Source organism: Gymnodraco acuticeps, unplaced genomic scaffold (assembly GCF_902827175.1).
Source record: "Gymnodraco acuticeps unplaced genomic scaffold, fGymAcu1.1, whole genome shotgun sequence".
In the NCBI taxonomy this organism is placed as follows: domain Eukaryota; kingdom Metazoa; phylum Chordata; class Actinopteri; order Perciformes; family Bathydraconidae; genus Gymnodraco; species Gymnodraco acuticeps.
The window spans coordinates 3,972,649-3,988,002 of record NW_022990238.1 but is presented as its reverse complement, the minus strand read 5'-3'; the positions used below and the strand labels follow the sequence as shown (position 1 = coordinate 3,988,002).

Below are 15,354 nucleotides of genomic sequence, written 5' to 3'. Positions count from 1 at the left end.
GATCAGGAAGAAATTCATAGTGGGTGTTTTCTTTTTATATATATATTACTTTTTTTCATAAACCTCCTCATATGAGGGCAGATTACACAAGAGGTTGACAAACTAAAGCTTGTGGCAGCTTTTGATCAGCCGCTTTGCACAGTAATAGAAAGCAACTATAGACAATGCAGCCAATTTAGATGTTGCAAAATACATATATGGGAAAGTCCCCAGACTTCAAAAAGTATTATCTTTAATCGTGGCCTTGTGAGACCTCTATTGAACAATGATGTTACTCCAATCAAACTTATATCTGAATAGAATATATATTTTTTTATAAGTCTAGGGCTGACGACTGAATTCAGCTTGAAGTCATAAGTTGATTTATATTTATATCATCCCATAACGTAATTCCAGCCGCATTGTCTAGTAGTCTAACGTGCACCAGTACAAAGTGTGAATTTGGCCTCTGTCGAACAATTTCCAAGCGAACGCTGGGAAGAATATATAAAATTAACTTGGTGAAAAAGAGCTGAATATCATTGGTATAAAGGCACGCTGATTCATCTGCTTCTCTTCTATGTCTTTTTATCTTTGTCTCTCTATTTCCCTGGCACCCCCATCTCTCTCCCTCCAGGATCATGGCTTTTGTAGTGCTGTCTATGATCCTAAGCTGGGCCTCCTTGGGAGCAGGCACTGCTACAGCTGTGGTGAGGAAACAGTCTTTTTTCCAGATCTCTCAGAAATGTTGCTTCACTTGCTTCTTATACTTGTATTCATTTTTAAAAACCATGCACTTTTCATGGTGGACCGGGGTGGTTCTTATTTTTAGCTTCCCCAACAAGGGTTTTACTGTCAACATGAATATGTTCTTGGACATATTTCCTGGTCTAGTACATATTTTTAAAGTCCACAGCCTGAGCTTTCCTCTGGTCAGTCATGCAGTAAAGCTGATTACAAGACCCTGGTGTTTTAGGTTTATCAACCCTTAGCCGCACCGTTGTAAACAAACCTTTTTCTAACATTAATTACTAGCTCTTCTTTCTTTAAATCCCTTCTCGTGCTCAGCTCTATTTGTCTTTCACTCCTCCTTATTTCTGACAGATTGTTTTCCTCTATTTGTCTGTACACCATGTGTTCAGCACATCTGCGCTTAAAATGGAGATCGTATTAGGGGCTCTGTGTCTGGGGTTTAAATAGGAACCCCTTTGCTTCCAGCATTCCTCCATCTCCTTGCCTCCTGTAGATTATCCCATCTGTGAATTATCCCACAGTATTTCACAGCTGGACAGCTGTTTAGCGTGAGACTAACATGACCTTGCATTCAAACCATTATATTCGAATACATCTTTTCTCTAGCCTGCTTCTCTCTATCACCGTCAGTTTGTTGCTTTACAGGTAATCTCAAGTAAATTTGCTCAAAAAAAGTACCAGTTTAGCTATTAATAGGTAGGCCAGTCCTCGTCATAGAAGTGGATTATCAAAGAACATACTCATCAGTAAACAACATTTGAAATATGGGACAGTATGCAAAACATTCAAATGTATGCATGTAATGTTGCAACTTTTTTCACCTCAACATCATTACTCGAAAAACTGCATGGCGGTGTCCTAGAAAATGCTCATAAATGTATACATATCTGATGAGACGATAAACAAAATGTCCCCGCTAGTATAATGAGATGGAGATGAAGGGTAATGTACTAACAGGGCCTGACACACTCGTTGCGGTACAGTTGAAGAAGCTTTACAGTTGTACTCCCATGTTTTATTTTGTTGTATCCTATTTTCTACTATCGAAATCATTTGTTTTTTATTTAAATAATTGCTTTGTAAAGTCCATTGATATGTGTTCTACCAAGACTCTGTAGAAAACCCCTTTTTGATATGGGGCTGACATAAAATGCATTGGACACAATAAACAAAAATTATGTGTGTCTTTGATGTTTGATGATGCATTGCAATATATTTCTTCATTCCTTTTGAACACGATCAACTTAAGCAGCAGCTGGTTATCATCCACAACTATCAATTATGCATGTGACTGAGGAATTATTAAAGGTTTATTTGCTGTTTGCCCTTTTTTTTATTGCCTTCTTTTATGTTTGAGGGAAGACTAAGTGCACAGAGACTGCGTGACCTTGACATCTTATTGTTTATGCATGCGCATTAGCAGGTCTCCATGGATTCATTCAGTAGCATGCTAACATTTAGTAGATTTCCTCCATGGTCATCAAAGCAATATATGGTCAACATGGTCTCTTTACATGTCTTCATATTTATGAGCGTGTGTCCAGGCTGCTTTATTGCACGCATATGTTTGAATACTTGAATTTCACAGACTCTCTTCGGAGTTAAATGGTAATGAACAATGTTGTAAAACAAATAGTGTGAGTTGTGGTGAGATCCTCTTCATTTCAGGTCAGCGTGATTTCTTCATAGCATCAGAAGTTGGATCTGGTTCATGGCTTGAATAAATACTGCTCTCTTTGTCTCGCATGCTTGCTAGATTACAGTTTGTTGTTTTCTTACAGGGCACCAGTGACTTCTGTGTGTCTCCAGACAAGTATATTGTTAACCAAACCAAGGATTTCCTAACTGCAGGTAATTTATCTCTACAAACAGACCTGCAGAAATACCAGCTTTGAATGTTAAGACACAATCTATCTCCCTGTCTCTTTATTTCTCTCGCCCTCCAGATGTTGCTCACTATTATTTGTTCTGCAGCCCGAATCTACCAAACCCTTTCCAACAGGTATTGACAAACTGTATACATTCTCTGCTTTCTGCTCACACATATCGTTTTCTTTACTTTTTACACTAGAACATGTATTTCTATTGCCAAGCCACTTGATCATTATCAAGCCTGAAACGGATCAGTTCTGAGAAATGAGCCCCCAACACTAATTTAATTACTTAACGTGATAAGCTTTCATCAAAGGATATAAGTGGGTCTTCAAAAATTAGCCATATCTTTTACTCTTTGCATAATCTCTGCCTTGCGGTTGTCTCACTAGCAACAGGTCTTAGTTATTTTTGCAATGTACTGTATGGCATGAATAAAGGCAGCAACTGTTAAGAGGAAACTGGAAAATAATGGCACGGAGGAATTGTTTCTATGTTTAAAGACATCTGCGTCGCTTTTTGCATATAATATTTAGACACCTCCTAAACTCCAGAACAGCTAAGTGGTGCAGCTTGAAATGCTGGTGCATAAAACATGTACTTAAAAATAGCAATGATATAGCTGAAGACGTATAACCTTGCATTATACGCACACAACTCCAGTTGCTGTTGATTTCTTAATAAGAGGTGATTTACATATATTGGAAATGAGGTGTTGGAGCTGAAGGACTCTGAATACAATTTCTCTAAAGTAACATTATTGCCAAGGTCACTTTACTGTACATAACCAGGTTCACAAAATGATATTATTTTCAAATGCAAGAACAGGATACACATAATCTGATGCCAAATGCGGAGGCTGCTCACTTGCATGTTATGTATATTCATACAGGGTCTGGATTTCTTCATGTGCAGTACTGTATTTGTAGAACATGTACTGAGGGAATCCTTAGAGGATAAATCCATGACAAATAATTATTAAAACCCACATGCTTAGTTATCGTCACAGTATCCATTTAAGGATTAATGATGCCTGTTAAGTAGGTAAGGATAATCTCCTCGTCTGATGGCCTAGTTGATATAAATATTGCTCTTTTGTTTGTGCTTAAAACTGGGTTGGGGGGGAATAGGAGGAGGGGCAGTGATTGGTGGGTGAGATGGTTGGTGGCTAAGGATAATCTGTGCCTATCTGTCTGGAAAGAAGTGTGTCCTCTGTTAAGCGCATTATAAAGCCTTTAACACCGAATTACTTGTTGACATGCTACTCCCAAACAATACTCTTTGATATAATTCTGTCTTTGTTTGTTGTGGCTGTGCGTGTGATTATGTTTTCACAGTCTTTGACGATCTGTCAGCGTTCTTTGACCACCATGCAAATCCAGATCCAGGGCTTGCTGCAAATAACTGTGCCCATTTTTCCCACTGCTGAGGTAAGTGGCTGCTTGAAGGAGATATTATTAAACCATACTACGAGAAAGTGTGTGTCATTTTCACTTCTCTTTTATACCTTTTTAAACAGAGAGACCTTTTGGGGATCCAGCGACTGCTGAACTCCACTGAGTTCAGTCTACACCAGCTAACAGCCTTGCTCGATTGCCGCGGGCTACACAAGGTAAGGTCAGATTCCGACCAGAACAATTTTTAATAGGGATGTTTGTGGCACAGCTCAAATCCACTTACAGGACCAACTTGACTGCTTTTAAAACCGTATTTTTATATTCTTCCCCTGGACTGTCTTCTTTAAATGCACCATTACATTTGTCAGTATACACTATATCTGCTAGACTGGCACTATTCAGCACAGTTCCTCTCACTTCTCAATCTTACTTTACAAATGTTGCTTTCAGATTGTCAGAGTTTTATCTGTGAAGGCAATAAAACATCTCAAGGCTGAAATGAGTCTTTCCGCTGCGGTGATTGTAACATCAGATGTAGGCTTTTAGAGATGACAATTGTATATTGCATCTACCGTAGGTGTGTCTGTCTTCAACAAAACCCTAGAGATAAGTTAAGGTGGGGTCGGGTAGGGTCTGCCCTGTTGTCACTTTAGGCATGGATTGGGGATTGCATTAAAAATGTAATCAGTTTTGTGTCAGCATGCATGCCAGTAATATATGCTGTTTATATTAAAAAGGAAGGATTCAGTGACAACACAAATAACTATTCAAAGGTCATGATCATTCTCAAAATATGTTGAATCTCATGAATCAAATATAGCAATCAAACAAAGAATGTGTCCATACAATGCATCTCAACTGAGAAACATTGGTTGTTTGAAATAGAGATCATATGTTGTTTATAGTCCGGGTAAAACTTAATTGGTTCTTTTAAAAATTAATCACATGCATAAGAGTCTAGTGACATTAAAAAATAATGTTTTAGTAGTCACAGTCTGTATTATTATTTTTATTTTTATTGGACATTGACAATAACGGAGTGTATTGTGCGTCTTCTCTCCTAGGACTACCTGGATGCCCTAATGGGTGTGTGCTATGATGGGGTGGAAGGGCTCCTCTACCTCTCTTTGTTTTCTCTGCTGGCTGGCTGTGCACTCTCTGCCATGCTGTGTGCAATTTTCAGAGTGTGGACGCTAATGGGCAGCAGGTCAGAAACAAGCGACCCCCTTATTCCATTACGTACTGCCCACAATGCACAAAGTGTTAAAGCGTGCACTCTCTCTCTTTCCTATCCTAATTTGTGTGCGGTTGTACCACTTTTATCCAGGGACAAAGAGTATGACGACATAGATGAGGAGGACCCATTCAACCCCCAAGCGAGGCGGATGTCTTACAACCCCAGAAGGTCCAACATACACAGTTTCTGTAGCTATACCAGCAGTCTCGGTAGCCAGGCCAGCATTCAGCCACCTCTGCCATCTGCTTCTAATGCTTCACCGCCTGAATACATGTGAGATCAATAGATAATGACAGCATATTGGTATTTGTTTTTGTTTGTTTGTTTTTTTTAGTCAATTTATTGAACATGTCAGAAACAAAAACATACAACAATAATATATATATATATTTTCTTTTTTTCCTTTTTTTTCTCACTCAAATTAATAATTATAACAAAGTACAAACAAAAAAATCTCTTACTGCCTTGCTTTCCCTCTCCGTCCCAGGAATCAGTCCATGCTGTTTGGAGGAAGTCCACGATATGAGAACGCCCCGCTGATAGGGAGAGGATCCCCACCGCCCTCGGTGCGTTGGCCCTATGAGGCTCTAGTGTCCCTCGTTTGACAAGGACGATGGCACTTCTGACTTTAACACAGCTACAACACTAACAGAAAGCATGCATAGCAGCACCATGAAAATAACAACACATATACAAAGTGTCGAATCTCACAATGTTCACACTAAGTGAGGAGAGTTTGCATGTGATGAAAGACTGCTCTCTGCTGGCCATTGACTGAAGTGCATACAAGTGTAGCCCTGTGCCATATCTGTATGCAAACACACACTAATCTTTTCACCACTGCCTTGGATTCTATTTCTACTAATTATAAAAGTGCTAAAGACTAGTGCATACATTTACACATGTGTAAAATAACCATAGTTTTTGTTGAATAAAGACAGTGTAGGTACCTAGTTTTAATGGTTGGACTTCTCTTTATAAGCAAGTTCGAGAGCTGAAGCTTCATGAAAGGAGATGCTTAAAATCCACAGTTAAAGTTTCTTTTGACATTATTTTCTGTTCAGTGCATGGCTGACTCACTGCTTAAAATGCAATCACTTTTTGTGGGAGATAAGGGGGTTATGTGTTGAAAACGTGCCTCTATGGGGCTCCAAGCAAGGCTCTGCCATATGTTTTTTTTGTTTTTGTGCATATGCTTTTTATTTGTTTGTGTAACGGATGGATTTTCTTCTGTTTTAGTTTTTATGAATCAGCTCTGCTACTAACTTTACTTGCTTCTATGTAAGCGGTTTCTCAAAAAGGTTTCTGATTGCTTAATGTTAACCAGTGTTTTGTAACTAACCCTGTTGTTATTTTCACTTTTTTTACTCGGATTTTTAAAAACCGTAAGTTTCCTGTTCTTCCTGATTTTCTTTATTTCATTTTCATTATTCTACTTGAAACACGCTGTGGGCCTACCTCTGTAATTATACTGGCTATGCAAAATAGTCTAACCTATAACCTTAAGGTTCCATACAGTACCTCAACTTTGTGACCTTTGACCTTCCGGCACTGTTTTATCCACAGGGTGTTTTATGTGAGTGTAAGTTATTCTTTGACCCCTGACCTATGCCCCTGTCTGCTCTTCACCCGATCGTAATTCCCAAGCTACAATAAAGCACCATCTCCCAATTCCAAAACCTCATCATATAAGCAGATCATAATTAAATGAAATCTTTTCAAACTTAAATCAGATCATTGGATGTTTAATTTGAAACAAACATGCAGTTGTTTAAATGCAGATGTGCTAACTTGTGTTTTTCAATCATTTCCATTGCAGTACTCGCCCAGTATGAGGACCACCTATCTGTCTATGACTGACGCCCAGATTAGACACTTTGGGACTGACTTCCAGGCGTAGCCTGCAACGCAACCCTTTCAGAGCAGCACTGTTCGAGACTCTGGGTTCTTACCAAGGAGGCTGTCCTGTCTCTCATGGTTTAATCCTGTTTACCTGAGCTGCAGACAGCTGTCCAACTCTAGGACATTAAAGCAGAGACAATTACCACAGTAACACACCAATGCAGTGCACTTAAAGCCCTGCATGCAGTTTTGAACAGACAGCCTGTTCATCTCAAGACTGTTGTTGATTTTGTCATGATGTGTGGAAACACTGTTGCTCCAATATAAACATTTATATGAGCCAAATCAATCATTTAAACTGGATGAAAATTGTTTCTTGCTTTTTCTTGTATTCTAGTGGCCTGCATGGATATGATCCGCATAACGGTCAGTATACTGATGGCTGATTATGACCAGTAGACCATCCATCACAACAACATTTCGATTTTTGCTAAATCTATACTCTTTGTACGTCTCTGAAATGAAGCCCTTTGTGTAATTACGGTGCTAAGTGAATGCAACACCATCTTTTTAACCACTCAAAATAATGACAAAAATGCAAACCATACCAACATGGATTTGCTAGGAGAAGCCAAAGATTTTACAAAGTTGTGATGAGTTTTATATTTATCTTTCTAGATCAAATAACAGGTTTATGCATCTGATAGTTATCATTGTTCTGAACTTCAATGCATCACCTGATCAGTGATGAGTAAAGCAGTTGGAGTGAGGGGTTTATTATTATAAGAGCACACCATTTCTAATAGACTTTCAGTCATCCATCACTGTTCTCTGACACAGCTCGTAGAACATACATCTGGATTTGCAGAAATGTAAAGTTCGTTCTCAGATCAATCTACCGTCAGTATCTTGTGGATGAGTCATTGTTTTCTTCAGTGTTGAAGAAACCTGCTTTATGGTGTCTTTTGTGTTGAATAATGTATCAAACTAAACTAATATTTGACTGTAAACGCTGTATGCAGACTTGTGTGTTGTGTCTTTCCTTTGTTATACTACTTATGCTACTTGTGATGGTAAACCCAGGTGCGGAGGGCTGGGCGTCCGGGGCTGCAGCCACGGATCTTTTATGTAGCATTGCGCTCTGCCAGTCTGAGCCCAGAGTAAAATGCTTTTGTGTGCACAAACTAGAGGGGGCCAGCAAACACAAGTGTGATTTTGGTGACAGTACGACTATCTTGGACAAAGCTATAGTGGGAGTGCCAAATCCGGCAGCACCAACACCTGGTCTGCCACATGTGGAAGCCCCTCTTTAGTTTTTCACCTGCTGAGCCCAGAGCAAAATGCTTTTGTGTGCACAAACTAGAGGGGGACAGCAAACACGAGTGTGATTTTGGTGATAGTACGACTATCTAGGACAGGGGTGTTAAACTCAATTTCATCGCGGGCCACATTAGCATTATGGTTGCACTCAAAGGGCCGGTTGTAACTATATAAATATATATATAAAATAATGTATTATATTACACTATTGCCTCTGAATTGGATTATTATCGGATGGGATAATAACTTAGTAATTAACTACCAACTACGTCTGAAAGCAGATGTCCAGGGCAAATAATTGCAAGTCTCTTCAGTGTGCATGTCACAAAACGAGATGCATTGTGGGACATGTAGTTTATGGGCAACCTGCTTCTGTAAAGTGGAATGTAACCATAATAAACGTATTATATTGTTCGCAAGCTCTTGCGGGCCACATAAAATGAAGTCGCGGGCCGGATTTGGCCCCCGGTCCTTGAGTTGGGTGCCAAATCCGGCAGCACCAACACCTGGTCTGCCACATGTGGAATCCCCTCTTTAGTTTTTCACCTGCTGAGCCAACACATCCTCACTCCCAGGTCGGCCTATGTTGACGTTATGTCAAGTCCTGTGTCGGCTTTTTCCAACGCAAGGGGGGGGGGCTTAGCGTCCATTTTCAACGCAAGAGGGGGGCCCTTAGCGTCCATTTTCAGCTTTCCGGGATGTCCATATGCTTCTATGGACGCTCATGGAAGCACGGCATTCGTTTGTGTCGGCTGCCCTTAAAGGCAATGTGAGCGTCCATTCTCATTGGATAACGGAGAATTGTACACCCGGAAGTAAGTATTCCCCTTACTGTCGATTGAGTTTACAGTGATATCTGCACTACTCATCGACTAAAAAACACCAGATTATCCTTGTTAATTACACAACATTGATTGGTTTAAATTGTGTGCAATGCTTTTGTATTTTTCCCCTTCGATTCGGAGAAACAAATATTTTTTCGGAGTAAAGGATGGCAGAAGACACTACACTACCCAGAATCCCCAGCTATCGTTTGGACTACACCATGTGCTCTGTTTGACAAACCCCGTGATAGTCCTCAAGCTCTGTGATTGGAGAGTGTGCTCCGAGGGTTACGCCGAGCCTCGAACGGCAGAATGTCCAAAACTGGATTTGAACGGGACCACCGCGTCCCCCCCCCTGTTCTGCTGAACATGGGCTGTAGAGAACCGTGCAGATCTTCCCTATTGACACCAGGACCAGACAGTCTTTCTGAGTGAAATATAATAAAGTAGTCATACAACGCAGTAAAATTCAACAAAATATAGCCCATAGTGTTAGAGGTAAAACGGCAGGGATGACCCAAAGAAATATGTTACTGCGTTTTAACAACCCCCAAAACATGTGCTTTGCGCCCAGGCCTCTCTGTGCCCCTGACCTTATATCCTAGGTCCACCCCTGGTTTAACCTTTACTCTTACTCTAATAGCCCAGATACCTTGCGATAAGGCTAATTGTTTTGTTTAGTGTCACCTATGAGAGGATGCTTCATATGGAAATATGCTCAACCATTGCATTCAATTAAAAAACCTGGTAGAAAAGGTGCCTCTATTCCATAAAACGTATTACAAATACAATTGAGACAATTGTTGACAGCGATGACTGCTTTGTTTTGAATAGTACACAACTAACTTAAACACTATCACATCATCATTTTATTTGTAAGGTTACTCTTTAACCAAAGCATAACAAAAAACACATTTTACAATGAAATTGTATTGGTGAAATTAAACAAAACCATGGCAAATTGGATACTGTATAAACTGAGGTAACTGTTTGAACAAAAAAAGAGACCATCCCACAGCAGCCTTCTGTGTTCCTGTTCAGCTCAGGTTAAGTATCTTTTAGGAAATGTTGGTGTCATGATCTCTGCCCAAGGTGTTGAGTCTGGAACCCCTGTGGAGTCTGGAGCTGTCCATGGTACCTGGCCATAAGGTAATGCTTCACCAACTTAAATATTAAATATACTCATATTAAAGTATATAATATAATGACGGGTTTGATATGATCTTTCAGAGTGTTGTCACACTGAAAAATATTTGAAGTAGTTGCAGACCGGAGCGAAGTCGAACACTGCAGACCTGATGTCCTGTCTCGCTTGCCGTAGGAAACAAAACACTGTGGACATGGTGGCAGACAGTTAGCCCTGCTAGCCATCATAGGCTGTTTATTATCATGCCAAAATGTTCGGAATTAAGTAATAATTTGTCTCTTGATGAAGGGGGTTCTGGAGGGGATGTGGCTAAATAATGGGAAACGTTTTCGGGAGAAAGAGTCAACCTTCGCGTGTAACGGAACAAGACAAAGCCATTTTGGTGAGTTGATAGCGGCTGTAGCAGCAGATTAGTTCACCGTTACTTGAATGCAAGGCAATGGGTAGCTCAGTGCATAGCGCTGTAGCTAACAGGCTACATGGATTATTGTTAGCTTCATTTCCTAGCATGTCACTGTTATTCAGAGTCTGTACAGAACGCCTTTGTTGGGACTAGTTAAGTGTTGTCTTTGGGTGTGTGTTATGAAGTCTAACACCACAGTGAACAATTCAATGCGTTACTGAAAAGTCATATAATGAATATTACTTGCTGAAATTGAATTGTATCATATGTGATGGTCAACTTATTAGATGTTCTAAACTGTAAATGATATTGTTAAATGTAACCAGAGTTAACACCATCTTAATCATGTGTAGCCTTTCTTATTATGATATTGTCAGTTGGTTAAAACACACTTGACTTGTATTTGTTTTCCAGCAATTGAAGCAGCAGAGAGATAAGTTGAAGCAGTATCAAAAGAGAATCTACCTGCAGCTACAGAAAGAGCGGCTTCTGGCAAAGCAGCTGCTAAAAGATGGCAAGAAAGAGTAAGCATTAAACAGACCTTTTACAGTTCACATCTGAAACAATACTGTATGTATCACCATGTAGTAACACTTCTATAAAGGCAGGCAACAAAATACAATAGAGAATGTTAAATCAAAATGATATGGTTTTCTGTTGTGTTTCTGTGTAATGTTTGTTATACATCTTGAAACAAGCTTAAAAAAGCAGTGCTGCAAATGATACACATGTATTATTTTTGTAATAGTTATTAAGAAGTGAACACTAAGTAGGTGTTGATTAAAAAGCAACGCTGCATGATAAGCCTATATGTAGAACCTTCGTTGAAGACCCCTGTATGTTTACTGTGTATGCAATACCACGTTCTGTATGAATACTTTAAAGCTTACTCTCTGCTGTATTATGTTTTCCCTTTGTATCTGTTATTAAAGGAAAGCACTGCTGCTTCTTAAGAAAAAACGATATCAGGATCAACTACTAGAAAAGACTGAAAATCAGATTTCAAACCTAGAGCACATGGTAAGTTTAGTGAGATTACACTCTTCAACGTCACCAAGCCAATTTTATAATAAAGTAAAATCTTCCAATATATATTTTTTTCTTTTACAGTATAATATGGCTGTCTGATATTCAATAGAGGCAGGACTCATGCAATGAAAAACATAATGAGCCACTATGCAGTCATGGTGTGGGAGTAATTTTGCAACTTGTTTATCTTTTTATCAACAGGTCCAAGATATTGAGTTCATGCAAATTGAGATGAAAGTAATTGAAGGACTTAAGGTTGGCAATGATTGTCTGAAGAGTATGCACGAGGTAAATTTGCTTTCATGTCAGAAACATCCCTTTCACATTAAACAATAATATTACCACCTTAAGCTTTAGATATGTTAGTGAATACTTCAACAATGTCAAAGTTTCCACTGATACACATACTTCAATTAATGTGATCCTCTGGTGAAGAAAGCAGCAGAGAACGCTTGTGGTTTGTGTTAGCATAGCTGGTGCACATTGTTTGAAGATTAAAAGATTAAGAAGCAAAGCCTTGGCTACAGCAGTGTGACTGCTGCACATCCTTGGATACAGTGTACAGATCTTGTTCAAGAAATTCACAAGCCAGCCAGAATATGTGGAAACAACCTTTCATCTAAAAACACCTCTGTATCATGAAGTTTCTCTTCTTGACAGATCATGTCAATTGAAGATGTGGAGAGAATCATGGATGAGACCCAGGACTCGATAGATTATCAAAAGGTAAATGTCTGCTTGATATCAGTCAATAATTGTTTATCAAAACCTGCATAGAATGTTTATTTTAGCTATAAGTTTAAGATCAACTTAATTTGCACTATAACAAATCAAGTGCATTTTATTTTATTTGAATAATGCAATTTTGTATTTGAAAATCATTACCAAATGTTATATGTTTAGAGGATGCACACTGCACACTGCACAAATACAAAAATAAATACATTTCCCATTACATGGATAACTGTCCATGTTGATAGTAAGACAACATAAAATCAAAGCTGTCACTGTCAGAATCAGAATACCTTTATTAGTCCCATAGAGGAGAAATGTACATTGTTACAGCAGAAAAGAGCCAAAGACAGCTTAATGTTACCTAAGAAGCATGCATACTTCCTAAATATTAAAGGGGACCTATTATGCTAAATCCACTTTTTCATGTCTTTTATACATAAACACATGTCCCCTCTGCGTAAAGAAATTCTGAAAGTTTCAGGAAAAAATATTCACTCACTTTTTGTCCTGATCCATTTATATCAAAACCTGAAAATGAGCTGATCAGATATTGGCCACTTTATGATGTCATAACGTTTTTTTGGGTTGTATAACCATTAGCCAATCACCAACCCTCCTTTCCTCATATTCCAAAAAATGGAGGGAAAATTCATTATAGCGGTAGTGAATCACCCGGTGCTGTATGATCAGTCTCTGTTCATCTACCGGGATACAAACCGGAGGAGCGAGGCATGGAGGGAGGTGGCAGAGACAGTGGGTGAAACTAGTAGGTTTTCGCCTGTTTGGGGATTTTATATCCAGTTTACTTCGTTTTAACATTGCTATTGCTTTGTATGTCGGGGGCGGGAGATTCATGTGATTGGTTGTTGGTCGCGTTGCTCGCAAAAAATCCCCAAGCTTCAGATACGCCCACCTAGCACTGACAGGGCTGAAACAGAGGGGATTATGGGATGCTACAATGCATGATATGTTTGGTGTTTCGAGCCAAACACTTCAGAAAAATTATTTGTATATATCTGAGACCTATAATATATATTGATGAAAAACAATATAATAGGGGACCTTTTAAAGTTAAACACATTTTATAATAAATAAAGTTACACAATTTACAAAAAAACACATCATGTAACAGTTCTGAAGATTTAGCAGCCAGGCATATATTGCAGTTATTAACAGCATATATATATTGCACATATTGCACATAGTTGGTGGTTAACAACAAGGAGTGTTATAGTGCTATATTATGCTGTCAGCTAACACGTTTTGCTCCTGTAGCAAATAGATGAGCTGCTGGCTGGAGCCCTGACGCAGGAGGACGAGGATGCTGTTTTAGCCGAGCTGGAAGCCATCACTCAGGTGGGCGTTGAGTGGGCCTTGCACCTTTCTTACCACAGAGAATGTTTGCTGATCGTGCATTATCTTTCCCTGTAACATCCCACTCCACATTTAAAGCTACACACTGAGGCCTGGTGTAAACACATGCTTCAGATGTTTGCCACTAACTGCATTTATATTTGACATGATTTGTAAAATATCAATATCTGGAGGAGATGAATACTTCTAGCAATGTTCCAAGCCACAGTATAATTAATTGTCAGCAATAATAGGGTGTATAATTGTTATTTTAAATTATGCAAACTGTCAATCCTATCGAACGACACATTATTTCACACTAGAAGACAGATTTTAACCCTTAGGATTTTCAATTTGGAAAAAGTAGAAATAAATGCTTTTGAGCCTTTTTAGCAGGATAACTAACATTTGTTTGGATGTGCCATCAAACAAGTTTGGGTTAAATAACTTGGCTCATATAATAACAATGACAGCCTTAGTGCTGAGTGATATTATTGCACTTCAGGGAAAAGGTCAATATGCATGACTCTGAATCTGACGCTTGCATTACCAACATATTTAACTTGTTAGAACTAAAAACAGTTAACTTTGCCATTGTTATATTATTGTGCTTTCGTGATTGGTTATTTAACCTTGTATTGTTGCAACTTGTATTGTTACTCTTCCCTTGTCCGGAAACAGGGAGAAGATTTAGCCCTTCCAGAGGTCCCTACTGAGCCAATAGGAGGGGTCCCAGAGGCAGCTAAGGCTGAACCGGGTATGGCTGTTTTTCTAATCTTATATCACAATGCATTCCTCACACTCTTGATAAAGTGTATTTACAGTAACTGATATTTGTTTTACTTTGACTTTCTTGTCTAGAGAGGAGAGAAGCAAAGAACAAGCCAGAAAGAGAGATGTTGGCAGCCTAACAGAGTACTTTTATTGTTGGAAATAGGCTGTCTTGTTCCGAGGAGCTGTCTGTTGAATTCAGTATTTAATTCCTAACTGTTAGAAGGTGAAGATGGGATCTGCAGATATCAGTGCACCTTCACACATTCGTCAGGACCGGCACTGTGTCTGCACTCTGGTTTACTACTCTGTTGAAGTATCTACTTAAAGGATTGGAAATATTATTTTCTTCTGTGTCTGAATTAGATTAGCACAGCAATGTCACATTGTAACTTCTCTGGTTATGGTGTCACATAATTAAAAGGACACATTTGTAGATGTTTTACACATTAATTCCAACTGTTTTCCATATAAAGCTGAACCTTGGCAACATGTTTTCTTCAATTTCTTATCATTTTATCTTTTATAACTGCAAACAAGTAAGGTTCTGTGGCTCTAACAGACATGTTATATCATAGCATTTGATTCACAACTCTAGATTGTGTTTCATTGTTTCTCCAGAGGGGGGCACTACCTCCTAGATTTTCTTTTTGCCCAACAAAACAGGTGTGTTCATTCACCTCCCATCAGTG

General features: G+C 39.0%; 2 protein-coding genes across 4 annotated transcripts in view; both read left to right on the top strand.

Annotated features, from left to right (window-relative positions):
• LOC117548650 (protein tweety homolog 2-like) overlaps window positions 1–8,090 on the top strand; it is a 71,931-nt gene extending 63,841 nt beyond the window's left edge. For all 3 annotated transcript variants that reach the window (XM_034220035.1, XM_034220034.1, XM_034220036.1), the window contains 9 exons: window positions 617–689; window positions 2,514–2,583; window positions 2,679–2,734; window positions 3,942–4,034; window positions 4,124–4,216; window positions 5,066–5,208; window positions 5,329–5,511; window positions 5,726–5,804; window positions 7,058–8,090. In XM_034220035.1, the coding sequence (XP_034075926.1) occupies window positions 617–689; window positions 2,514–2,583; window positions 2,679–2,734; window positions 3,942–4,034; window positions 4,124–4,216; window positions 5,066–5,208; window positions 5,329–5,511; window positions 5,726–5,804; window positions 7,058–7,138 (871 nt within the window). In that variant the 3' untranslated portion in view covers window positions 7,139–8,090. The remainder of the gene's footprint in view (window positions 1–616; window positions 690–2,513; window positions 2,584–2,678; window positions 2,735–3,941; window positions 4,035–4,123; window positions 4,217–5,065; window positions 5,209–5,328; window positions 5,512–5,725; window positions 5,805–7,057) is intronic.
• A 2,426-nt stretch (window positions 8,091–10,516) lies between these two features.
• On the top strand, window positions 10,517–15,154 carry LOC117548705 (charged multivesicular body protein 6-like). Its single transcript, XM_034220117.1, has 8 exons — window positions 10,517–10,753; window positions 11,189–11,298; window positions 11,707–11,794; window positions 12,005–12,091; window positions 12,464–12,529; window positions 13,814–13,894; window positions 14,573–14,648; window positions 14,753–15,154. The coding sequence occupies exons 1-8, from the start codon at window positions 10,688–10,690 to the stop codon at window positions 14,800–14,802; spliced, it is 624 nt and encodes a 207-aa protein (XP_034076008.1). The 5' UTR covers window positions 10,517–10,687; the 3' UTR covers window positions 14,803–15,154.
• Window positions 15,155–15,354: the final 200 nt, after the last annotated feature.

Bases quoted from the DNA above. Each gene is read 5' to 3' on its own strand.
- LOC117548705 (XM_034220117.1), top strand. From the start codon at position 10,688: ATGGGAAACGTTTTCGGGAGAAAGAGTCAACCTTCGCGTGTAACGGAA. The intron at 11,795-12,004 runs GTAAGTTTAGTG...TTTTATCAACAG, and splicing joins TTTCAAACCTAGAGCACATG to GTCCAAGATATTGAGTTCAT. The intron at 12,092-12,463 runs GTAAATTTGCTT...TCTTCTTGACAG, and splicing joins GTCTGAAGAGTATGCACGAG to ATCATGTCAATTGAAGATGT.